Source organism: Microtus pennsylvanicus, chromosome 6 (genome assembly GCF_037038515.1).
Source record: "Microtus pennsylvanicus isolate mMicPen1 chromosome 6, mMicPen1.hap1, whole genome shotgun sequence".
Lineage (NCBI taxonomy): Eukaryota > Metazoa > Chordata > Mammalia > Rodentia > Cricetidae > Microtus > Microtus pennsylvanicus.
Genome location: NC_134584.1, coordinates 47,585,251 through 47,608,174, shown reverse-complemented (window position 1 = coordinate 47,608,174; position 22,924 = coordinate 47,585,251). Strand labels below are relative to the sequence as shown.

The 22,924-nt window shown below is 44.2% G+C and overlaps 1 protein-coding gene across 4 annotated transcripts in view; it reads right to left on the bottom strand.

The window, feature by feature from the left end:
- Nucleotides 1–22,924, bottom strand: part of Mast4 (microtubule associated serine/threonine kinase family member 4) — a 582,086-nt gene that overhangs the window by 412,827 nt on the left and 146,335 nt on the right. For all 4 annotated transcript variants that reach the window (XM_075976161.1, XM_075976162.1, XM_075976163.1 and 1 more), the window contains exon 2: nucleotides 4,578–4,731. In XM_075976161.1, the coding sequence (XP_075832276.1) occupies nucleotides 4,578–4,731 (154 nt within the window). The remainder of the gene's footprint in view (nucleotides 1–4,577; nucleotides 4,732–22,924) is intronic.

The window sequence follows — 22,924 nt, the reverse complement described above, 5'->3', positions numbered from 1 at the left end:
TTTTTATATGCATTAATTGCTCAGATTTAATTTACTTTAATTAAAGTACTGGGAGCCCTACAGATTGAGTCACAGTCCCAGATTCCAAGTAAGCAAAGATTTCCCTATCTAAAATTCATTCTAATTAATCCTGCTGGAATTTAAAGTTTATTTAAAACCTGCTGGGTACCTGCTATGCTAAAGAGCTCCAGGGTGGCTGTGTGCCTGCCTGGGCATAATCCCTGGTTCTCTTGTTCACAAGCAACACGCCTGTGCCTCAGTGTCCCCAGCTCTAAAACAGGGCTGAGTGCCTCCCTGTCTCATGGGTTAGATAAGTCAATAAATGTAATTCACTGAAAGTATCCCTTCCCTATTAAAGAAGAGTATCTTAATATTTAGTATCATTGTGGATAAATAAATGACTAGTTCACAAATTTTTCTGAAAAGCTAAAAGTTTAGTGAATTTTTCAGTTATAATTAAGCAGTAATGTTTTCAAACTGTAAGCTAAGCCTTCAGAAAGTATTTTACCTTAATTAGGTTCTGGCAATAAAGAGTCTAGGCTGGCCTCGAACATGCTATGCCCATAAGGGACCCTGAACTCTTGGTCCTCCTATCTCCCCCTCACACCTGGCAGCTCACTGTTGTAAGTATAATACTACCAAACCAAAGATCCTGGAGCTGAACCAAATTCAAGCGATGGGAAAGTGGTTGGTCTTTGAAGTAAAATACTAAGCCAGGCATAGGGTTCTGGAGGCAAAACCAGCTTTCTCATTGTACGCTGAGCAACAGGGTATGGCCCAAGGTGAGGTCACACGGTTACTGTTGCCTAAAACTAGAAGACAGTTTGTTCTTGAGAATCAAAAACGATGCTTTCTTCTCTGAACCCCAATACCCTCTACTTGTGCAGGCAGGACACCACACAGATCTAATCCTTTCATCTCACATCCTATAACAAATCCTGTAATCACAGCACTCAGGAGGCTGAAGAAGAAGGGTTTCCTGAATTTAAGGATAGTTTAGGCTACACACTATGTCCCAGGTCAATCCAGGCTACAGGGTGAGGCGCTGCCTCAAAACACAGAAAAAGATTTTAAAAAGCAAAAATCGAATCAATGAGAGCATCAAGCTGACCTTAGCGAGTTTACCTTCTTGCACCAACTCCAAAGCCCTAGTTCGGTTATTCACAGCTGCCTGTTGCTAGGCTACGTGCTTCAAACATGTTTCCTTAATAAACCCTTACCTAAGCTATCTTAGGTAAGGACCAGTTACCAGCACTTTCTCCCACCCCCAAAATCCCAACTTTCAAGGACCTATTTTCCAAAATAGGCTTCTGTTCAACGGTTAAGGATCTTCTAAGGATGACTAAATGGTGGGATTTTTGGTTTTTTTGTTTGTTTGTTTTTTTAATGATCTCACCTAAGATTTAAGCTCCCAGAATAGCTGTACAGCATCCGAACTATATGAGGATAGACTCGATAGAGCCGCTAAGAATAAGAAACAGGAACCAGGTGCGATTACCCATTCTCAAAAAGCTAAAGGCCAAGTTCCATGCTCCACGTCGTACTGCTGCAAGATTTTGAATCGTTTCGAAGCTTTTAATAAACTACTTGGGAAACACAAAGGTGAGACTAATTACTACCCAGCTGTCAAAAACTATTCAACTGAAATAAACTTTCTAATTAAAATGACTAAACGGGGTGAATCTTAACCATCAGGATTTCACTTCCCTTCCCATCAGGTAAGGGTTCAACCAAGGTGAGACTGAGCCCGGACGACTTACGAAGGTGATCTGCCTCTGTGAGGGAAAGCAAGAACGGTCCTCACACGCAGCAGGGAAGAATCAACAGAAGTCTACTGAAAGCACTGGTTTTGAGACAGGGTCTCCATACGTAGCCCAGACTGGCCTCGAACTCAGAACCTTCTTGCCTTTGCCTCCCAGGGCTTTTATGACATTCATGTACTACGATGCATGCAGAGTTTAGTTGTGTGTGTGTGTGAGAGAGTGATACACATGTGTCACGTAGATATGCTCACACATCTACATGTAAGGGGTCAGAGGTCGACAGCAGCGTCTTCTGCTTTGCTCTCCATCCTACTTTGAGACGAGGACTCTCACTGAACCTGAAGTTCACCAGTTTGACCAGACAAGTTGGCAGCAAGCCCGGGACCGTCCTTTTCTCTTGCTCGGTGCTGGGAATAAAGATGAATACTTCTTCCACACGGGTGAAGTACCTCATGCTCACACAGGGGCACTTAACTGACTGAGCCATCTCACTAGCTCTGCAGTCTTTTCTTTTTTCCTTTCTCTTCTTCCCTGGGCCTGATCACCCTCCCTCCATCCCAGCAGTGTGACTCTCGGGGCGAACTGCCCCAGCTCTCCTGACCATGTATGTGGCAGCAATATTTCCTTTCCTCAGAAATTCCATTACCAGGAAGTCAAAGCCCATAATTCTAAAAGAAAAAGAACATAATTCGAAGTATTTTCCAGATCATTTATGAATCGGCAGGCAAAACTATCCTATGTAGACAAAACTTCCTTCAGGGTTTAAAACTAATGATGTTTCTTCAAAATATTTATGTTTAGAAGAAAAGATCACTAAAATGAAACAGAAAAATACCTAATCTGTAATGTGTTAAAGTTGAGTTCATCATGAAAGATTAAACGTGAGTCATTTCTAGGGTATGCTTTAACTTATCCTTACTTGGCTTTTTTTTCCAAGCTAGAATAAAAGTTATAAATAAAAAAGTATTTATTATAATTAATATATTTATACAAAATATAAATATACATAGAGGTTATTTTGGGTTTTTTTTTTTTTTTTTTTTTTTTTTTTTTGGTTTTTCGAGACAGGGTTTCTCTGTGGTTTTGGAGCCTGTCCTGGAACTAGCTCTTGTAGACCAGGCTGGTCTCGAACTCACAGAGATCCGCCTGCCTCTGCCTCCCGAGTGCTGGGATTAAAGGCGTGCGCCACCACCGCCCGGCTTGGGGTTTTTTATATTTGAGAAAACTTCAGTTTTAGATGGAACATTTTCATCTCCACTTTATTTATCTCTAATACATATTTTTATGTTCAATGAACAGATAAATATACAGACTCACAGACTACAATATTCTTTTCTTTGTTTCATTTTCATCTTTATCTTTCTTTCTTTTGGTGGTACTGGGTTCAAACCTAGCGCCCATGAATGCTTGGGCAAGCATCTTATCACTGGGCCGCGCTCCAGCCCTGGTATCATTTTCAATGCATACTCGTCATACAGAATGGCTAGATCAGGGTAACTGTCAAATTTCTAACCTCCAGCACGCAGCGTTCCTGTTAGGAACATTCTAGATCCCCCCCTACCTTCACTTTAAAAATGGAATTGCTGCCAATCAGTGGCCAATGGTGTTACAAAAGAACAGTTATTTTGTCTGTCTTGCCCGCCAACTGTTCTCCCTGCAAACCCCACTTCCCAGGCTCTCACCCTCACTCCCTCACAGACGGTAGCATCCATAGCTCCCTCAGAAGCAACATGCAGTATCTGCTTCTATGCCTGACTGGAACAGTTAGATTACTCACCTGCAAGTCTGTGTTAAACACAGGGGGAGAGGTTTGATAGCTATCTTACAAATGAAGATAGAAAAGCACTCAACAGAACATGCTCTGTGTTTCTTACATGCTATAGTGAGTGCCAACTGTGATTTCTAAAGACCAAAGTGTTGAAGGACCCAAGACTGGACCCAATATGGTGCTACTGGGAAACGGTGAACTGGAAGAGCTGGAGTCCAGCTGCAGGTCTTCAGGTCATCGGGGCCATGCTCTTAAAGTGGCTTATGGAAGCCAGTTCCCTTATCTTTCTCTCTTTACTGATCAATCTCATTCCACTGTGTGTTTCCATTATAATGCGTAGATTTGCAATGAAGCCAAAAAAACCTCTTTTTATAATTCAATTATCTCAGACACCAGTTAGAGTGATAGGAAGCTAACAGAAAATACAAAAGAAAACTACAGTATCATAGGACCATGGAAAGACTAAATTCACAAAGACTGGCCAGACCACAGGCTGCTGAGGATGCGCACAAATCACTCTGCTCTCCCACTGCTGGTGGGAGTATACAGTGGCTGGATCTGAGCATCCTGTCAGCTCCTTATGAACACTTACTATTGATACAATAATACATACATATTGTATCATACAGGTGTGCTGAGCAACAGAAAGTGGACACGGCACACAGACCGTGTGGCCCGCGGAACACAAAACACTTAGGATAAACCTCATCTACATTAGCTAATCCACAGTATCCTTGGGACAACGTGTGTGTGTGTGTGTGTGTGTGTGTGTGTGTGTGTGTGTGTGTGTCTGCACCAATACTGGGCATAAAAACATTTTATATTTGATCATGCTGGTAGTAACACTAAAATACAAATTTCACTAAATGCATTTGTATACATGAAAAATATGACCAGGTCATTGTATATAAACTGTATTCCACAAACGTTTACTACTCAAGTTCTTCATTTAAACTGCTTTCTGGACTAAAGGGTTTGCAGGCAGGCTTTCAGCATCCCGCAAGAGCAGCACAACTCCTCGGCTGACCCACGTCACCTGGACTCACCCGTGAGGGCTCCTCCCAGGCTCCCTCGCCGCAGCTGCTTCCCGTCAGCACTCAGCTGTCTCTTATACTTCAGCGACTTTCCAAGGCCACAAGCCACGTCTGGGTTGCTGCATTTCCGAAACGGCATGGGTGGCGGAGATAGTATGTGGTCGAGCTGGAGAGACAGGACAATGACATCATTTCCAGGGACACTCAACACAACGGGGTCTCAGGCTCTCCTCTTTGCGCCTCCTTTTCTAAACACACTCCATCCAACCCCGTTCTTAATTTTCCTAGTTTGGGAAGTTCTAGATTTCGTTCTTGTGCCTTCCTTCTCAGAGTCAGTATTGCTCACAGCAAAAGCACAGTACCAGATTTTGAAGGAAGGTCACAGCACATGAGTAGGTCATGAGATTAAGTTGAATAGATTATGACCGCAATTTTTAATGCAGCTAAATAATTATCATCAAATTCCAACATGGGCTGGAAAAATGGCTCAGTCAGAAAAGTGTTTACTATGAAAACATGAAGAGCCAAGTTTGTTCCCCAGAATACCTTTTTTAAAAAAAACAAAAAAAGCCTGACATTGTGGCACATGCTTGTAATTTCAGCCCTGGATGGGTGAGATTGGTTTTTGGGCTTGCTGGCAAGCTAACCTATCCCAACTGGAGAGCTCTGGGCCAATACCTGGAGAGTGATTCCTGAGGTTAACCTCTGGCATACACACACACACACACACACACACACACTGCAAATAGGAAGGTATAATTTCATGACTGAATTATACATGTATGCACATGTATTCTGGACCCCTATATAAAATACGTACTTCTGTGGACCCCATATGAAACATTGCTATATAAAAACAGATAAATTTCATATATTGCTCACACACATACACACACAGAAGAGGCATTTCTAAGCCCTTAATGGAAATCAATAATCCTTATACCACTCTATAGCTCTTCAAAAAAGAAAGCCTGTCACAAGAATCAGAGAAGCCGAAGTCACTTCAAGAGACAGCTTTCTAAAGAAGGGTCCCCTGGGTTAAAACAGTCATGTCAAGATCTGCTCCACTTTCACGAGAACACCTTCAAGACCTTAGGAGAGCAATGCCTTCTAAATGTTCACATGCAAGGAGCAATACCTGTGTGTCTTCTATGACAGTTATAAAGGACAAAAATATTTCTATGCACACACATGTGTCCTTATCACTATTAAGAGCCCCCAAAATGTGTACAGAAAATTCCCGTTGTCACACAAAAGGGTAAATTTCATACAGTTGGAAAAGCAGGATAAACTTGGACAGCACAGCTAAATGCCATTTTAAGGGAGGTATCACCACAATCCATTTGGTTTTCGTGGGAAAAGATTGGCACTTGGGTGTCATTATCTGGTTTGTTTTTAAGACTATTATAGATGTTCTTATAGGAGGAAGCATGTCAAAGGCTAAGTCATCCATCTGTCTGACCGTGTGCTATGGCACATTCAAAATCGCTGCATAAAGAAAACAGTGTCTGCTGGTAGGTACCCCCTCCCCACACAGTTGAGACTGAACCTTCATTGGTTCAGCTCCACGAGATGCGAGCTTTCCCCCAACCTCGACTGTGTTCGTCAGCAGCACGCAAAGGACTCGGAGCACTTCTATTAAGAACCATCTCTATCTCCCAGACACTTGCCGTATTTCATTGCCTGCTGGTATTTTAGTGAGAGGACCCGAAGAACGAGCAGCCCACCCACTCCGGGTTCACATCAGGAGGGGACGGGACCCCAGGGGGCACTTCTCAGAAACAGTCCTTTCAAAGGAGGAGCTGCAGTCATCTGAAGGTGTCGGCCCAGGTGCTGTTCATGACATTATGTGTCCACTTAAGGGGCCTCCGAGGAGAGATTCCTGTCTAGCCTTAGACATTTTGTCCTTAAATCTTACTCCGGAGCGACTGATGCAGTGCCCCATCTGTAGTCCGGATGCAGCCGCTCCATCAGACCACTCAGAGAATATTGGGGCCCTATTGTTCCCTATTGTTGGTACCAAGTATATCCTTACCCATGTGTCTTTTTTAAACTGCTTATTACTATTATTGTTGTTGTTGTTGTTGTTTTACATTGAAAATTTTCGGGAGAAAACGTGACTATGTAAGTACAGAATGAATTCAGTGGGAGAACGAACATCCTCAGTCTGTGTACCAGGGCACAAATGATATCCTTTCCCCATTTGGCTTTCACTCCCTTCCCCAGTACACACAAGCATATGCACCCCTACCCCCCTCACAGTGTCTGAAGACCCAATCAATACTTTAGCATGCCTCTTCTAAGAACATAGATAACCTCTTAAACTCATCTCTTCTATAATCTATATATTCTTATACAGCATCTCCAATCTTTTGAATTAAGGTCAAATGGAAAAGCCAGGAAAACTACAAAATAAGGCTCTTTTATATGCAGACTTAATAGTAAGTTGCTCTTTTCCGTGGCTAGGAAAATTGCAGCCACAAGGTGGCAGTGTACCATAGACATTCAGCAACATGTTCCCATGCCGGCTCCTGCTAGTAAATGTACCGAGAATGAGAGGCCGCCCGCCCTCAAGCCATCCAACGGGTTCAGGTCCACTCTGCTTAGCTATTTTCTCTTAATTACTAGTGGCAGCTGCATAAAACACAAATATTTATTGTTTAAGGTCCGTCAGCTTCTGCTACCCGTTTCTCATTCCCTTGCAGAATTACAGTTAATTACTCTGGGGATGAGTGTTTTATCACAAAACAACAGAGGGTAGAAAACAAGTAGAAGACAGAGGGGGAAAAAGAGGTCTTTCCTAAGTAGGAATACTGTGATCTCCTTAGATATTTTCAACAGCCACAAATGACATGGGACATCTGTGGAGGTGTGGAGGGAAGAGAAGGAAATTAAAGTGTGTGCAAGAGAAAGAGAGAGAGAGAGAGAGAGAGAGAGAGAGAGAGAGAGAGAGAGAGAGAGAACAAGCTCCTTTTCCCATTACAGAAATGAAGTGCATAGGCCGGGGTTTTTCATCAGAATCACAGCCTCAAGAGAAGACTACTATTTTAAACCCGGGAAAATTGAGGCAGTGAACAGTGAGGGCTGAAAATGTCTCAAAAACAGGAGAAAAACCTATAAAGAGGGCAACGCTCCCAGAAACCACTTCCCTCCTCTACCAATTCATACTCCCCATAGGGCTCTCTCTAAACCTATCATTCTTCCAAATTCTCTGCACTGTCAGTGCCTTTAGTCTTTCTATAACAATTAATCAAAGCTTCTTAAAATGGCCGCTGCGGCCTGGCACTTCATTTTCCATTTTTTGCTGGGATCCCAACACTCACGATCCTTTAAAAAACACTTCATCACACCCTAGAGCTGACGGTACATATCAAATCTGTCACCTAGAACATTGCCGTTTAACAGATCTCCATTTAATGTTTTCCAACTTTTCCATACCCCAAAGTCGGCGCTCTGCAAGTTTAACCAGAGGATGTCCTGGAACTCTCACTGTGGCTCATGGTCACAGAAGCATGGGTTTGCTCTGCTCAGTCAAGCATTTCCGGGGTCCCTCCCCCAGCGACTTCAGGCTGCTCAGAGCCCAAGCGCGTCCTGTGTCATCTAGCGTGCTGCTAGCCAGGAGCACCTTTGTCATGGAAGTTGTCATCAGAAGATACGGTTTTCCTTTATCCATCAATAGCAAATAGGGATTTCTGGGGACTGGACTTTCTCAAAAATCCCTACCTTGGTTTTAACAAAGCTGTTCTCCCAGTATGTTTAGGGCATACCAGGAAAGGGTCCATTTGCATATAACTAAATTTATAATTCAGAAAGAGGTGCATCATGCCACCACATGTCGAAGATGGACCATTCCTCTCCTTCAAAGCCTGTTCGGGGAAACACAAAAGTGTCTTAGGGAACCAAAGGTGCATGACCAAGAGAAACCTCGTCTGGATGTGACCGGAATTCACAAAATGACTGATCCTGGGACTGCTGACAATCATCTGTGTGTCCCGTAACTGTCCCCTTGTTTACCGTCGGACAAAAGGCCGAGGAAAATAAAATCCATCACGGTTACATGTGACTTGTGTCTTCAAAGATGAATACAAGATGAACACAAGGTCTTTATGAGAGCCTTCTCCATCACTTGGACCATCTGCAGACAAGGACCATGGGTATATCCTCCTCTGCTGAAGTCCCGCCCCCCAGCCTGGTGCCACCTACCTACCTCTCTAGTTCACAAGGTAACCATCCACAAACACCAAGCTTCCAGCTTATTTACTCTCTCCTGCTTGATCTTCAGACACTGCCCCACCAGGCACGCCAATCCTCCCACTCACGGTCTCTGAGCATTTACAGGGATCTCATGAGGAGAAGGAGACAAGCTCAGACAGTAAAGAACCAAACTCACTTATTCTCACTATTTGGGACGCAAAGCTTACGGTCAGTACTAACTTCTCTTTCTCATCCCACATTCCAACAGCGTGCCTGCTAACTCATCCTTCAAAATACACCTCCAAACCCACTCACTTCATCTGTCCCACTATCCACCTTGTCCCTGGCGACCTCTTCCAACAACCTGCCTGCTCACTAATCTCGGGACAGTCACCAGTAACAGGTTTTCAAGCATATGCCAGATTCCCCAGCTGGTCTGCTGGAGGAGCCTTTCTTGGTTTCTCCTTCAGCCAGAACGAACTTGGTGCTGACACACTGGCCTGCTAGGACCTCCCACCTGCTGACCCCAACCAACACTCTCCACTGCTCTCACCCACACCTTTTGCTGCAGAACTGCGATGACTCTGGACATCTTCCCGTGTTTTTCTCCTTCCTGGGAGACACCCTTAGCTAGCCTGTCTGCTCCACTTTTCCAGGACTCTGTTCAAATGAGTCTCTCTGGGAGCTCCAGTGCTAACTAACTATGGAGACGACCATACTCCTCACTCGATTCCTTTCTTCATAGCATCTACTGTCATGTCCCATATGAGATCTTTTTGTTTTGGGTCATTCTTCCTCGGCATTGGTGTGAGTAACAAGAAATTTTACGTCTGTTTCTTCTGCGGCTTGATGCCTACAATAGCGTTCGAGGAAGAAAGGAAGAAAGAAGGAAGGATGGAAGAAAGGAGGAAGGGAGAAAAAAGAAAGGAAGGGAGGGAGGGAGGAAGAAAAGAAAGAATGAAGGAGGAAGGAAGATTTTTAGTAGGAATAAATGAGTTGCTAATGTCTGTTACATAGGGGTATTTAGTCAAAATATAACAATAGTAAAACAGATAACACATGCCATAAAGAACACAGCAATAAAGAGCCTTTATTGCTGAAAAATATAAGAAATTACATTAAATGTAATCAACGTGAAATTCTACGAGTCTCCAGTACTTTGACAAAATTGAGCTCTTCACGTATGGGAAGAGCCTTAGGTTATATCAAATGGCATCCTTTAAAAGAGTCTTTTATATATACTAAACTAGTATGCTAATTTTTGAACAGGGCTATCTCTGGAAGGGGATCCCTAAATAATGAATTACGCGACCTTTTAACTGTATCCCTCCTGGCGTATTCGCTCGTGTCCATCAATCCAATGTCTCCCGGTGTCATCTCTCTTTCCTGTAATTCCGCACGCATTCCCAAGACGTGACACACATGCATTTTAACGACACATCCAGAATGCATGTGCCCCGAGGCTGAAGTTCACGAGTTCAAAGGGATCACCAATGTCATCTGCATTCATAATAGAACCCGACACTGAAGTCCTTTTAGTGAGGAATGACTAGTGAAGTAAAAGCTAACATGAAAATGTTACTTAGTTATTCCGATTCTTGGTATTAAGTAGTCTAAGAACCAAAAATCAAAACCACCTGAGTTATGAAGCTGTATCGATCTTGCTGATAACTCTATACTTGCTTTTTCTTTTCCTTACCACCCAATAAAGAATCCAACAGGAAACTTGGAATGACTTTACTGTGTTTTAGAATTAGATTTTATTGTTAAGACAAAGTCTACAATCAATATTTTAAAACCTGGTAGGATAGCCTTCTGTGGCTCAGACAGTCGTTACAGGATTCACCTTAATTCCACAGTGGCTGGACGATCCCACGGGAGCTGGCACTTAGGTGTCCCCCATTAAGGTATTTAACCCTTAATGCACCTACTCTTCACCTCAGAACATTACTAATGCTCACACTTACCTTCTCAGCTGGGCGTGAGCACTGACAGATTTCACACGTGACAGTACTGGACACCCAGAAGATAGAAAGTGCCCATTCGTGTGTGCTGGAGTTACTTTCTGTTTTACAGGCACCTCTCCCATTCTCTCTGTGAAGTTTGTACATGCAAATTAAACCTGCTATGACTTTACCCAGGACAGCTGAAGTGAGAGTTTGGTTTAAATTCCTCTACAGTTATCCCAGGTCACACGCCTCCATGCTGGAGCCTGGGGTGCCTGATATATGAGAAGTCACATTTCCTTGTCCTGTGTGTGTCGTCGCTATGCTATCTCTTTTAGGACGAATCTTGAACCCCTCCCAAATGCTCAGGGACAGAAAGGCCACCTCCCAGGCAAGCTATTCTGTCTGAAGAGAAGATCTCAGAGGTGGTGAGGACAGAGGGATGATACATGAAAGGGACGAGCACATCCAAGCAATCCATGACCTAAAATATCGGTGCTCACTGTCTGGCTGCCTTCCCAGGCGCAGTTCAGACGATCCTTCTCTTAGCTGGCCAACAAGGGCTGGTCCCTTACTCAGCTGCCCTTCAGAGCCACATCTCTCAGGGATCTTACATCTGTTCCGCACTATCCAAGAATACATAAAAAAAAATACTTCTCATTCTTGGCACTGCCTAAAGAATATGCTATGTCCCCTTACTGCATCCTAATATCTAAATATTGACCGGTCAGGCCACCAAGAGAGTGGCAGTCCTGACCATTCTGTATTGGGTCTGTTAATTGATTTTGCTGACAATCATTCCGGATTACATCCCCCAGAAGACAGGCTTCCGTGAAATGATGCTTTATGCAACAGTCCTACAAATCTGGCTGCTCAGACCCATCGTGGACAAGTAAGGGGTGCATATCCCTGGGCCCTAGTCAATGCTCAGCTCCATTTATGAGCATTTACTAAGCTGTTTTGTTGTTGTTTTCTTATTTGAAACAGTCTCTATTCCCCGGTAGTCTCAAGTTCAAGACCAACCTGCCTTGGCTTCCTGAGGATTAATATAGGTGTGCATAGCTGTGCCCAGTTTATCAGGCAGCAGTATGGCAGGCTGAGTGCTAGGCACAGGTGTAAGCAAGCAATCAGTAAACAACACAGACTCACTAGGGGCTGCTGTCAAGGCTAAGAGGGAAACACTATGAAGATGTTTTGGATGTCAGCACTAGAATCAGTGTTGCTGCTGCTGGGTGGTGGGTGGGCTTTCTCCTGGGAACTATATACCTAGCCAAGCTTCTCTAGACACCTGTGGCAAAGTCCCTCACTCCTAACCAGGAAGTGGAATGTGTCCCATCTCCAATCAAAACTTTATGCAGAAAGACTTCACTTTATCCTCCAAAGTAGAATTTTTAGTTTGTGGAGATTTCTGTCTTTACACACACACCCTTCTCTCTTTCTCTCTCTCTCTCTCTCTCTCTCTCTCTCTCTCTCTCTCTCTCTCTCTCTCTTTCTCTCTCTCTCTCTCACACACACACACACACATAAACATCCACACACACATACACAAGCACATACATATAGATATACATGCTTTCTCTCATACACATATACAATCGCATACACACTCACATATGCACACATACACACAAATGCATACATAAACACACATACATGCTTTCTCACATACTCACATATACATTCACATACACAAATACATACACACAGACACACACAAACCCACACATTCTCTCTTTCATACTCCCACACTTCCCCCTCCCCCACCCCCCCGCCACACCACTGTCAGTGCTTGGAGTCATTCTTGGATTTAGGATAACTGTCATGGCTGAGTCCAGAAATGCCACTAAATTATCGATTTATCCTGCCAGCCACAGGGTAGACCCAACAACAAAGACTTAGCGGAGCTGTATGTCAAGATGTCGCTGTTGGGTTCTCTTGCTCTATGCTTGCTTTCTTCTTGTCTGTCTTCAGTTTTGAATTATTTCCCCCACAAAGTTATGTGCTGTGGTATGTCACCTTAAAACCTTTGAGAACAAGCTGGGTGTGGTAGTTTGAATGTAACTGTCCCCTATAAGGATATAAAAAGTGGCACTATTAGGAGGTGTGGCTTTGTTGGAGGGGGTGTGGCCCTATTGGAGGAAGTGCGTCACCGAGGGGGCAGGCTTTGAAGTTTCTATGCTCAAGATACCACCCAGCGTCTCAGACACTTTGTTGCCTTCTGATCAAGACATAGCCAGCACCATATCCGCCTACATACCACCATGCTCCCTGCCATGATGCTAATAGACTGAACCTCTGAAACTGTGAGTCACCCAGTTAAATGTTTTCCTTTTAAGAGCTGCCATGGTCAAGGTGTCTCCTCACAGCAACAGAACACTTGCTAAGACAATGGGGGACAGTGACACAGGCCTGTAACCCCAGCACTCAGGGGGAGCCAGGAGAATCGGAGTGGAAGGCCAGCCACTGCGACATAGCATTTGAAGCCAGCCTATGCTACAACTCGTCTTAAAAGAACTTTTGAAAGGAAAATGAAAATGGTAGGAAAAAAATAGAATCAGCAAAATTATGTTTACAAGGTCTAATAAGTCAACAATTCCCCAAATACTAACTCATTCGAACGATTTTACTATTTATTGAGATCACTTTCTCAATGAAAGGCCACACTGAAAAAATAAAAAACAAAACTCTTCGACAGAATAGATTTAAACTGCAAAGTGTACCAGATACCAATATCGTTTTCTATTTTTGATATCAGGTGGGGGTGGGCAAAATCCAGAAATTGGAGATTCACCTGTCTCATCTTCCAAAAATACTGGAATTATAGGCATGTACCCCCCCCCCATGCCTGGCTTCCATCTCTGATTTCATAATTACTTCCTGGGATCACAAACTTCAATTAACAATATGAAGTAAGTTTCTGACACGCCATAAAATGCATTGTTAGATCAAACCACAATGGCCTAAACAGAGCTCTGAGCAGGTTCCCTGCTTAAGCCTATGGATTATTTCCTTCCCTCCCTTCTGAGTGAGATATGTAAACTAGCAGTTTGATAACGGTCTCTCATTTGCCTGCCAACTCAACTTCAAGGAGGTCAACTCCTTAGCCCATGAGTATCTCCACACACACACACACACACACACACACACACACACACACACACACACACACATCCACCACCAGCAAGAGCGCATAGTCCCTGCCCAAGGAAGGGTGCTGTGCAGCGGGCATTTAATTGCAACTGAGTATGACGTGTACGTTAAGCCGCGAGTTCAATCACTGAAAGATGTGAAAAACAGAGCTAACAGCATCTGACAGCCTCAAAATGTGGCATTTACCCATGCACTTTTCAGAATATTAATTGGTGCTTAGCGTTTGGTTTAGGAACAATGACACAGGGGAAAACAAGGGACCTGTACAACTCGACTTTGCATATATGGATCTCCCGTTTCCTGTCGCTTTAATATTCCAGATGTTTCCCTGACCTTTATTTAGGAATCTAATCTATGCCTGCAGTTGTTTACTTATCTGAAGTCATTAAACTCCCTTGATACCATCCTGTCCCCACCAGCGATGTAACTAAAGAGTCTGACCCTGGTTAATAAGCAGGAAGAGAAAACACTTCCCCCGGGTTATTTTCCTTCAGTATAAACCAGAATGGAAAAGTATCACATGGTCCCACAGAGCTGACATTATATGCCTGCTTCCTCTTTTCTCAGCATTAGGTTTTTTTAATATTCCTAACTTACTGAATGAGGAAGGAGAGATGCAAGGATTCAACATCTTCAGCTCCATAGGACATAACCTCATGGATCAAGACCAATATCCCTGACTCCAAAGCTCCGTTCATTTTAGTGTTCCAATCCATCTCCCTGACCGGGGCTATCATGGTAAAAACAGAAGAATCTGGGGAGCCAACAGAGAATACTCACAAGAGAACACCCGATGCTGAAATCCTGGTGTCACCAAGTACAAATGATCCAGCTAAACCCTAGGTGGTGGCCTATCAGATGGCTCCCGTAGCACAGTGTTCAAGAATCACAATACGTTAGCAGTGTAGAGCAGAAAAAAATGTATTTAATCCAATTTCCTGATATTACTGGAAGTCCAAGGCCCAGGAAGATACAAAGACAGTTGGTACATGAATCCAGACCAGAACCCAAATGTCGAGGCCTGACCCATTTAGTATCGACTGTGCTTCCTTGGGTTCTTTGCCTCTTGAAGCTTCAACGTACCCAGCACGCTGTTGCTCTTATGACTAACTTAAGTGAGTCCCTGTAATTTTCTAATTATCCACATTCTAGCAATCCAAAGTTGTTCTAAAAAATGACCCAAATGCTCATTATAGATAGACAACAGCTAAGGACTAATGATATAAAACAGAAAGGATAATGTTCGTGAACAAAATTGCTACCACAAAACAGTAGGCACTGAGACGAACTGGGACTACGGAGCTCTAAGTACAGTTGTGGTCTGGCAACTTATGAATTAATTCTCCTTACTGGGCTGTCAGAGCAATACTGCATCACTCAATGCCTTCACTCACAATTGCTCAGACAGATCACGCTCAGCAACTCGGGAGTATCTAAAGACATGCTCATTTTCATTATTCCTTGGGGTTTCCCCTAAATGTCTATCTTTCTTTATCCATCAACTGGTTTGCCAGGGCCAGGTCCTCAGAAGCTGCCAACATGCAGGAACCAGGAATGTGGCAAGGGAGAGAGGTCTGTACTCAGAAACAAGTATCTAGAAATGGAACAATTTTTCAAGAACTCTCTTATTTTCATTTATGTAGATAAGTGTGCCCTGTGTGTACGTATGTGCAGGTACCCACAGAGGTCAGAAGAGGGCACTGGATCTCCTGGAGCTGGAGTGACAGGTCACCTATTGCAGGTACAAGAACTGAAGTCAGGTCCTCTTCTCGAAGAGGGGCAAGTGCTCCTAACACTGTGCCACCTCTCCAGCCTAAATGCAAACCATTTTTAATTCCACCTAGAAAATAAAGATTTCCTCATGGAATTCTTATGGATCGAGATTAAACCTGAGTGTAATACAATAAGACAATAAAATACTGACTCTTTCCCATTCTTCCTACCCCTTCTCAGACTCATCTTTTTTACTTTTGTCAAATTTGAGACTTTTCTTCCATCACATTCACAAAACCGAAAGTAAAAACTATAAGAGTTGTATTTACTTATATTTTTTTGTGTGTGGGGGGGGGGCAAAGATAGAAACTCTTGTAAAATAACACCTATACTTTTTAAATAAACCTATACATAAATATTCATTTTTTAATTTCACATTAAGAGAAAACAGGTTTTTGGGGTACGTCAGCAGCAGAGTTGAAGCCTGAACTCTGACCCAAAAGGCCAAGTGCAAGTTAAGAATCATGTGTCACAAATTCCCAGGAGCCCAGGGGTATCATCAGGTTAAAACAGACACGGCTGAGAAAGATAATCACTACAACTGTGGCAAATGGTAATGGTGAATGGGCCGCTTCGGGGACTGAAGGGAGGGAAGGACAAGGAGGACTGTCTTTATCAGCTTTCTTTCCTCTTCAGGGGAGGAAGATAACCAGGGACTGTGATAGAAGAGTAGAAGAGAGAGAAAGAAAGGACTGGGGGGGAGGGCGATGATCAGTAAGAGGAATTCAGAAAACACAGCAAATGTCCTGAATGTTCCGAGCTTGCGAGTTCCCCCGGAGTCCCTCTCCTTCCTCTCTTGGTTGTCTGTGAGAGGACCAAAAAAGACCCAGCCTCTCTCTTAGCAAAAATAATACAAGAAAGTGATGTCAACACACATTTATTATCTGATTTAATGAATGGACTGTCGAGATGGCTAATTTTGTCAGTGACACGCGATCTACAATTATCTGGCAGGTGAACTTTCTAGGCACGTCTACAGTTGATCCTCTAGACTTCTTCAGTTGCAGTGAGAAGCCCCACCCACCGTGGTGGCACCATTTCCTGGGCTGAGTCCTGGACTGAACAGAAAGGAGGGACAGCTGTTTTGCTTCTTGACTGCGGGTGCATGGTGCCGGGCACCCTGAAGGGTCAGCCAGTGCCTTCTCCGGCAAAAAAGATGAACTGCGACCTTTCCCTACAAATTAGAACAAGCCCTTAGCCCCTTATGTGCTTCTGCCATAGCATTTTATTACAGCTACAGGGAAGGAAACCAAGACAGTTAGGAAATGTTTACTATGAAATAAACAATTACAAATAAATTTCACAATAACAAGTTTTTAAATGATTTTTTTAAAATTTAAGATAGTTTTGCAAATTCCAAGGCCTTGAGGAATCGGCAGCTCCACAGCTTAGCACATAGTAGGCCCCCTGCCTAATTTCGAGCGGACCAGATTCCCAGCTGTCTGTCTACCCTGTTTCCTGGAGTAGGAAAATATTTTTTCCTTCACAGTTACTACTCTTCCTGTCCTATCCTCCCAGAACTTGAGGTCTGTGGACTACTGGACCTTGGGCTGGCTTTTCTTGCTGCTGAAATTCAGTCACAGCTGAGCACCTGGCCCACCATGACGGTAAATCCCCATCCTGGCGCACCTGGCCCACCTTGAAGGTAAATCCCCATCCTGGCGCACCTGGCCCACCACGACGGTAAATCCCCATCCTGGTGCACCTGGCCCACCATGACGGTAAATCCCCATCCTGGCGCACCTGGCCCACACGGTGCCAAGTGTCTGCCCTGCCTCTACTAAAGCTAGGCTCTGAACGCTGGGCTTGATAGAACTCTGCTTAATAATGCCGGTGTCTAGCTTCCCTGTGTGTGGTTCGTAGCCCCTGAGAGCTGAACCCCAAGTCACCCTTCCCCACCTGGACTCCCAGTCCCTGACAGTCAGGCCACCTGAACTGGAGAACATAAAAAAAAAAAAAAAAAGCAAATGGCAGAAAGTCACACAAAGGAAGCAAAGAGGATGTGTGCGAGAAAGAAAACAGGGAAAGAGAAAAGAGGAAGTAGCTTCTCTTGGAGAAGGCTGACACTGGAGATGAATCCAGCCAAATGGATCTTCATATTCTACTCTTCATTTGGGTTATGAGCATGTGTGAGATTTGACTGAGCCTTGAAATTCTACTTTGCTCGCCAACCAGGAAGCAAACTCTCCCACACACGTTTCTTCCCCTGGAAGGTGGAGCTCTGTGCAGGACCAAGGCTCCCTCTGCCAGGAAGAAGGTCAGCCTCAAGGCTACAAGAGCACAGGGTGGATTGAAATGTTGTCGGCATCCACGTGCCAACAGACCAGGAAAAGAAGTTTTTTTTTTGCTTTTGGTACAAGCTCTTGACTCCACAAAATGTATTCACCAGAGCCGTGTACGGGGTGATAAATAGAGAAAAGCGTTTACTGACAAGAGTCTCTGGAGTCCTCCAAGCTGCCCCTAGGGACCCGGAGAACTGTCTAAATAAGACCAATGGGGCTGCTGGGAGCAGCTACAAAGTGGGGAGGGTTTATCATGGGCTTTCTCCCCCTCACGTGCACACACAGAGGAAATCTGGACCTATTAGTTAAAATCACACCCAATTTTAGCTAATAAGGGTCCGAACTCTTTACTCCCCCCCACCCAAAAAAAAAAACAAAAACATATCAGGGCACAAGACCTTTGAAAAAGAAGCTACCGTGTAGACCAGTTCCTACCTCGGAAAGTGTGGCCACGCTGACCTCGACAGAAGTCTGAAAACAGACTCAGGTGAATGAGCCACGGAGCCACTTAACACTCAGCTTCCGACCTAGCTTGGTCTTCCATGCCCTGGGTCTATACTTTACCTTCCCACTCCCATCTCACTGGTGAGAGGATTCTGTGCCAAACTTGTGTATATCTGAAGGCTGAAATCAAAAGATACGCTAAGAGAAGTTGCAGGTTTGAACTTCAAATCTGCCTGGGAGCAGAGAGCAGACCTCTGCAGACACTGGAGTGTGCTCTTCAACAGATCTAATGCTCTAGGAAGGAAGGGGGTGAGGATGTCGCGAAAAGGGACAGAGGGTGGTGAATGGATGCAATGGATGGGTGGAATCATTTCTAATGCTCATTTATGTTATTTGTAACCAATATATTTAATTTTATATTTTAATTAGCCAGTAGAGGAAACTCAATGCTTTCCACACAGAGAAGTGATGTTAGTTTGAGGTCATGGCTCTGCTACTGGCTCTAACCTGATTTTAATACACTATATACATGCATTTCAATACTGCAATGTGAACAGATATACAATTATTATGAGCTGATTAAATATAATTTTAAGAACCCAAATCAATTCCATTTTTCTTATATGAGGATTTTAAGCAATGGTTTTCTCTGGCATGTATTTCTTTAAAGATTAACTAACCTCAACGCATACCATGGGAAGCACAGCTTTGACCAATGAGGCCACATCTATTTGATGGGTCCAGGTGGGGAAGCCCAGCCCTCATTATCCATGCATATCATCATGGATGTCAGAAGCCAGGCTTCCACCTCACCAGCATTATGGTCTTTGGTCTCCCATTCCACATTCCTCTAGAAGCTAAACCATCCTTCTCATCCCTAAGGAGCCTCGGTACAACCTATCTTAAACCACCACAGCCATTAACATCCACCCTTGACCGTCACCACTAATGCCATTCCAGGCATCGGCAAAGCACGGCTGTGCACCAACTAAGACGCTGATGGACCACGGATCCACTTACGTCTTACACATTCAATGTGTGAAAGTGTGTCTGAGTAGTGTGGCAGTGATAAAACCCACAAAACTTAAACTATTAACTGTCCAGACTTTTATAGACCAAGCTTGCAGGTGCCTGGCTCATTTAATACATTAACCAAGCATTGCCTATGCTGCAAACATTGCTGGATAATGTGGTCACTAACCTAACTTTCTTTACAGAGTAACACTGACTGTAAAGCAAAGAGGAGAAAAGGGATCAGACTGAGGACATTTGAACACTGGGAGTTAGAGGTAATTGCTCTGATGGGGTTAGGGATAGAGACACCTGCTAGAGACACAAGAGTTGGAAGGCAGCTCTGCAGAAAGTGAGATTTCCAGACTAAGGGAGTGTGGAGTACAGGGCCCAGACATGAGAACAGGTTTAACATATTGGGGGAAAAAAAGCAAGCAAGGTGACTAGGAAGTGTCATTTATCTGTGCTCTCGTTGCCTGGCCCTCCCCCATCAGACCAGGTACCACTGCAACTGCTCCGTCCAGGTCACCCCTTTGAAGCTCTGCAGCCCTCTGACACATGGTTCCATCTGGGAGTTTAGGTGAGTCAGCAAGGGTATCGAAGTTGTGGTCATCAGCAGCTGCTGACTCTAGCCCTTCCTGCACTGCTTCCCTGCCATTCAGACAGGTGGCCCCAGCACCCATGGTTTCAGCCACAGGCTTGCAGCTCCAAGGTACTGCTGAGGGTGGTCCACACTGACACAAGCCGACTGAGGCATGAAAGCAGCTCCCTGGGCCCTCCTTCTCTTCAACTGTGTGTGCGTGCGTGTGTGTGTGTGTGCGCGCGCACGCTTAATGAGGGTCTTACTGTACTTCTAGACCACCTCCGCTCCCCCTGTTCTCCAAGCCCCTAGAGACTACCCCCAAAAGAAACAGCTGAAATAGCAGAAACTCCCCACAGCCAGGAAACCACACAAGAAAGAAAGAGAGAAATCTGTCTTTGCAGCAGGCCTGTGAGCAAAGACAGCCACAGGGAGATGAAGTTCAGAGAAAATACCCAAGTGGAGAAATGATCTGCCATGTGCATTTCTGTGCAGCATGGCGCAGAATGTGCTGAGCAGCCCCACAGCAGGCAGGATTTAGACAGATGAGACTGTACATAGCCCCGCACCGTGCAACTCAAGAGCAACCAAGAAACAAGGCAGATTCCCAGTCTTCCTTGCTCTAGAGTGTATTCTCCCATGGTCACTGCCCTCCCCCTCCCGTATCTCTTTAGAATTGACATCAGCCTCTGATACAGTGGTTTCCAACCTTCCTACTGTAACCCTTTAATACAGTTCCTCATGGTGTGGTGAGCCCCAAACATAAATTATTTTGTCGCTCTTTGATAACTGTAATTTTGCTAGCATTATGAAGCGTGATGTAGATGTCTGATATGCGACCCCCAAAGGGGTCGGAACCCACATGTTGAGAACCGCTGCTCTAATGCTTTCGTCTCAAGCATTCATGTGTGACCAGAGAGCCCTGTAGCTTAGACAAAAAGGAACACCTACCCACAGACACACCCAGCTACCCTCAGTCAGCTAAGCCTCCTGCTGATGGCTCCTCACAATTTCCTCTACTTATCCAGAAAGACCCTTGGATAAATTCCCAGTGTAGCCTTCAACATCATAACACCAAGACATTCCCAAGCTCTTCACAGTAAAGTTGCACAGCAGCAGGAACCAGAGGAGAAAGAACATCAAGGATGTCACCTACAAAAAGCCAAAGTGCCGAAAGACGTGGGAGTAATGGGGGAAAGAACTCAGCCTATTGGGGAGGGAAAAGAAATCACAAAATACTACACTGACATCTGGGTCTAGGCACTTGGTGCAGAAAAACACAACGCTGTAACTTGGTCAATGCATTACCATCTTGTCCCGGGCCTTATCTCTCAGCTACGACCCTAACACTCAGCAAAGTGGTGGGTACAGTCAACTTGGTACAAGAAGCTCTCAAGGTCACAGATTCCCCAAGGGGCAAAAATATGCACCATAGAGGCAGAAGAAAAAGGCTGAAATAAAGTTGCAATGACCCTTCTGACAGGAAATGATGCCACTGGCCATTTCAGACTTCCTCAGTGCGGAGCCCAGTCTCTATCACCTTGTGAAAAACCCCTGTCATCACCCTCCTCTCCCACAAGAATCTCTGCCCTCAGAGGTCAAGGAGAACAAGCCAAAGTGACTGTTCCCCACCCCATACACAGCTGAAGCAGGATGGAACTAAATATCCCAGAGTCCTCAAGGAGGGAACAGTGGGATTATCTCTTCGGAAATATGAGATAATTTTACATCTGTGTTACATAAATGGCATTTCACTAAAATGTGAAATAAATGTACCATATGTAAATATGTGTCCCCACTGATGAGAACAGGAAAAAGCAACAAAGTCAACCTTGAGAATTTCCGAAAAACTTGGAAATGGTTGTTACACAAATCACACAAACACAATTAAATGGTGGCATTTTTCATTTGTTAATAAGGCACAGTAGCTAATTAGAGAAAAAGAAAGATCTATAGGAAGATGACAATGAAGGCATCAATAATTCAAGACTTCAATAACTGCGCTCAGAGAGGGAAGGGATCTACCTGAAACCTTCCAAAGGCTTTTATAATTCAAAATCTCAGGGAGTCACAGTATCGCATGCTCCAAATTTAGTCAAAACAATGGCACTTAATCAAGTTTGAACATGGAAGGTCAAAGAAGTTAGATGAAAGGAGTACAAGCAACCAAAGTATTCAGCACAACCAAACCCCAGAAGTCAGGGAGATGGTTCCCTCAAAAAGTGCTTGCCGCCCAAGCATCAGGATCCATGTTCAACCCCCCAGAACTACAGTATAGTTTTAGGGTGTGGTAGAATGCTTGCAAACACAGTACTTGGGGGTGAGGATGGCGACAGGGATCTCTGAGGATTGTTGGACAGAAGTTTAGCCTTATCACTGAACTAACAAAGTGACCCTGTCTCAAAACGAAGTGGATGCCCCTGAGGAACTATACCCAAATCTGATGTTTTACCACTATGGACATGTGTGCACATGTATCCCCAAACACATGAACATACATACACACTCTCTCTGTATTTACACACACACACACACACACACACACACACACACACACACACACACTTCAGAAGACAGACCCGAGTCACAACACTTTCACTGTAGAAGAGAACATGTTGAGATCACCTAAACTGAGCTACATAAAAATATGCTCAGAATAAGATTTCTCCCACTCCCACCTCTATCAGTTCCTGCTGTTTTATTCCCCAAATTAGAAGCGCTAGTGTGTGTCACTCTCTGGTAAATCTTCAAAGACTGAAGGAATTCTTGCACATAGTAGATGCTGGAGCCACCAGTCCTGAAGAGACTATTTTGAGTGTTCCACCTTGTAGATACAAAAAAATCAATTATGAACTCTACCAAATGAGTATGAGAAAAACAGATGTGCATCTCGCCCATGCTCATGAGCCCTTCCTCACCTTGGTTTCATCAATTCTGGATAGGGACAGGTCCATCAGCATGTCCCAGACTGAGGACAGA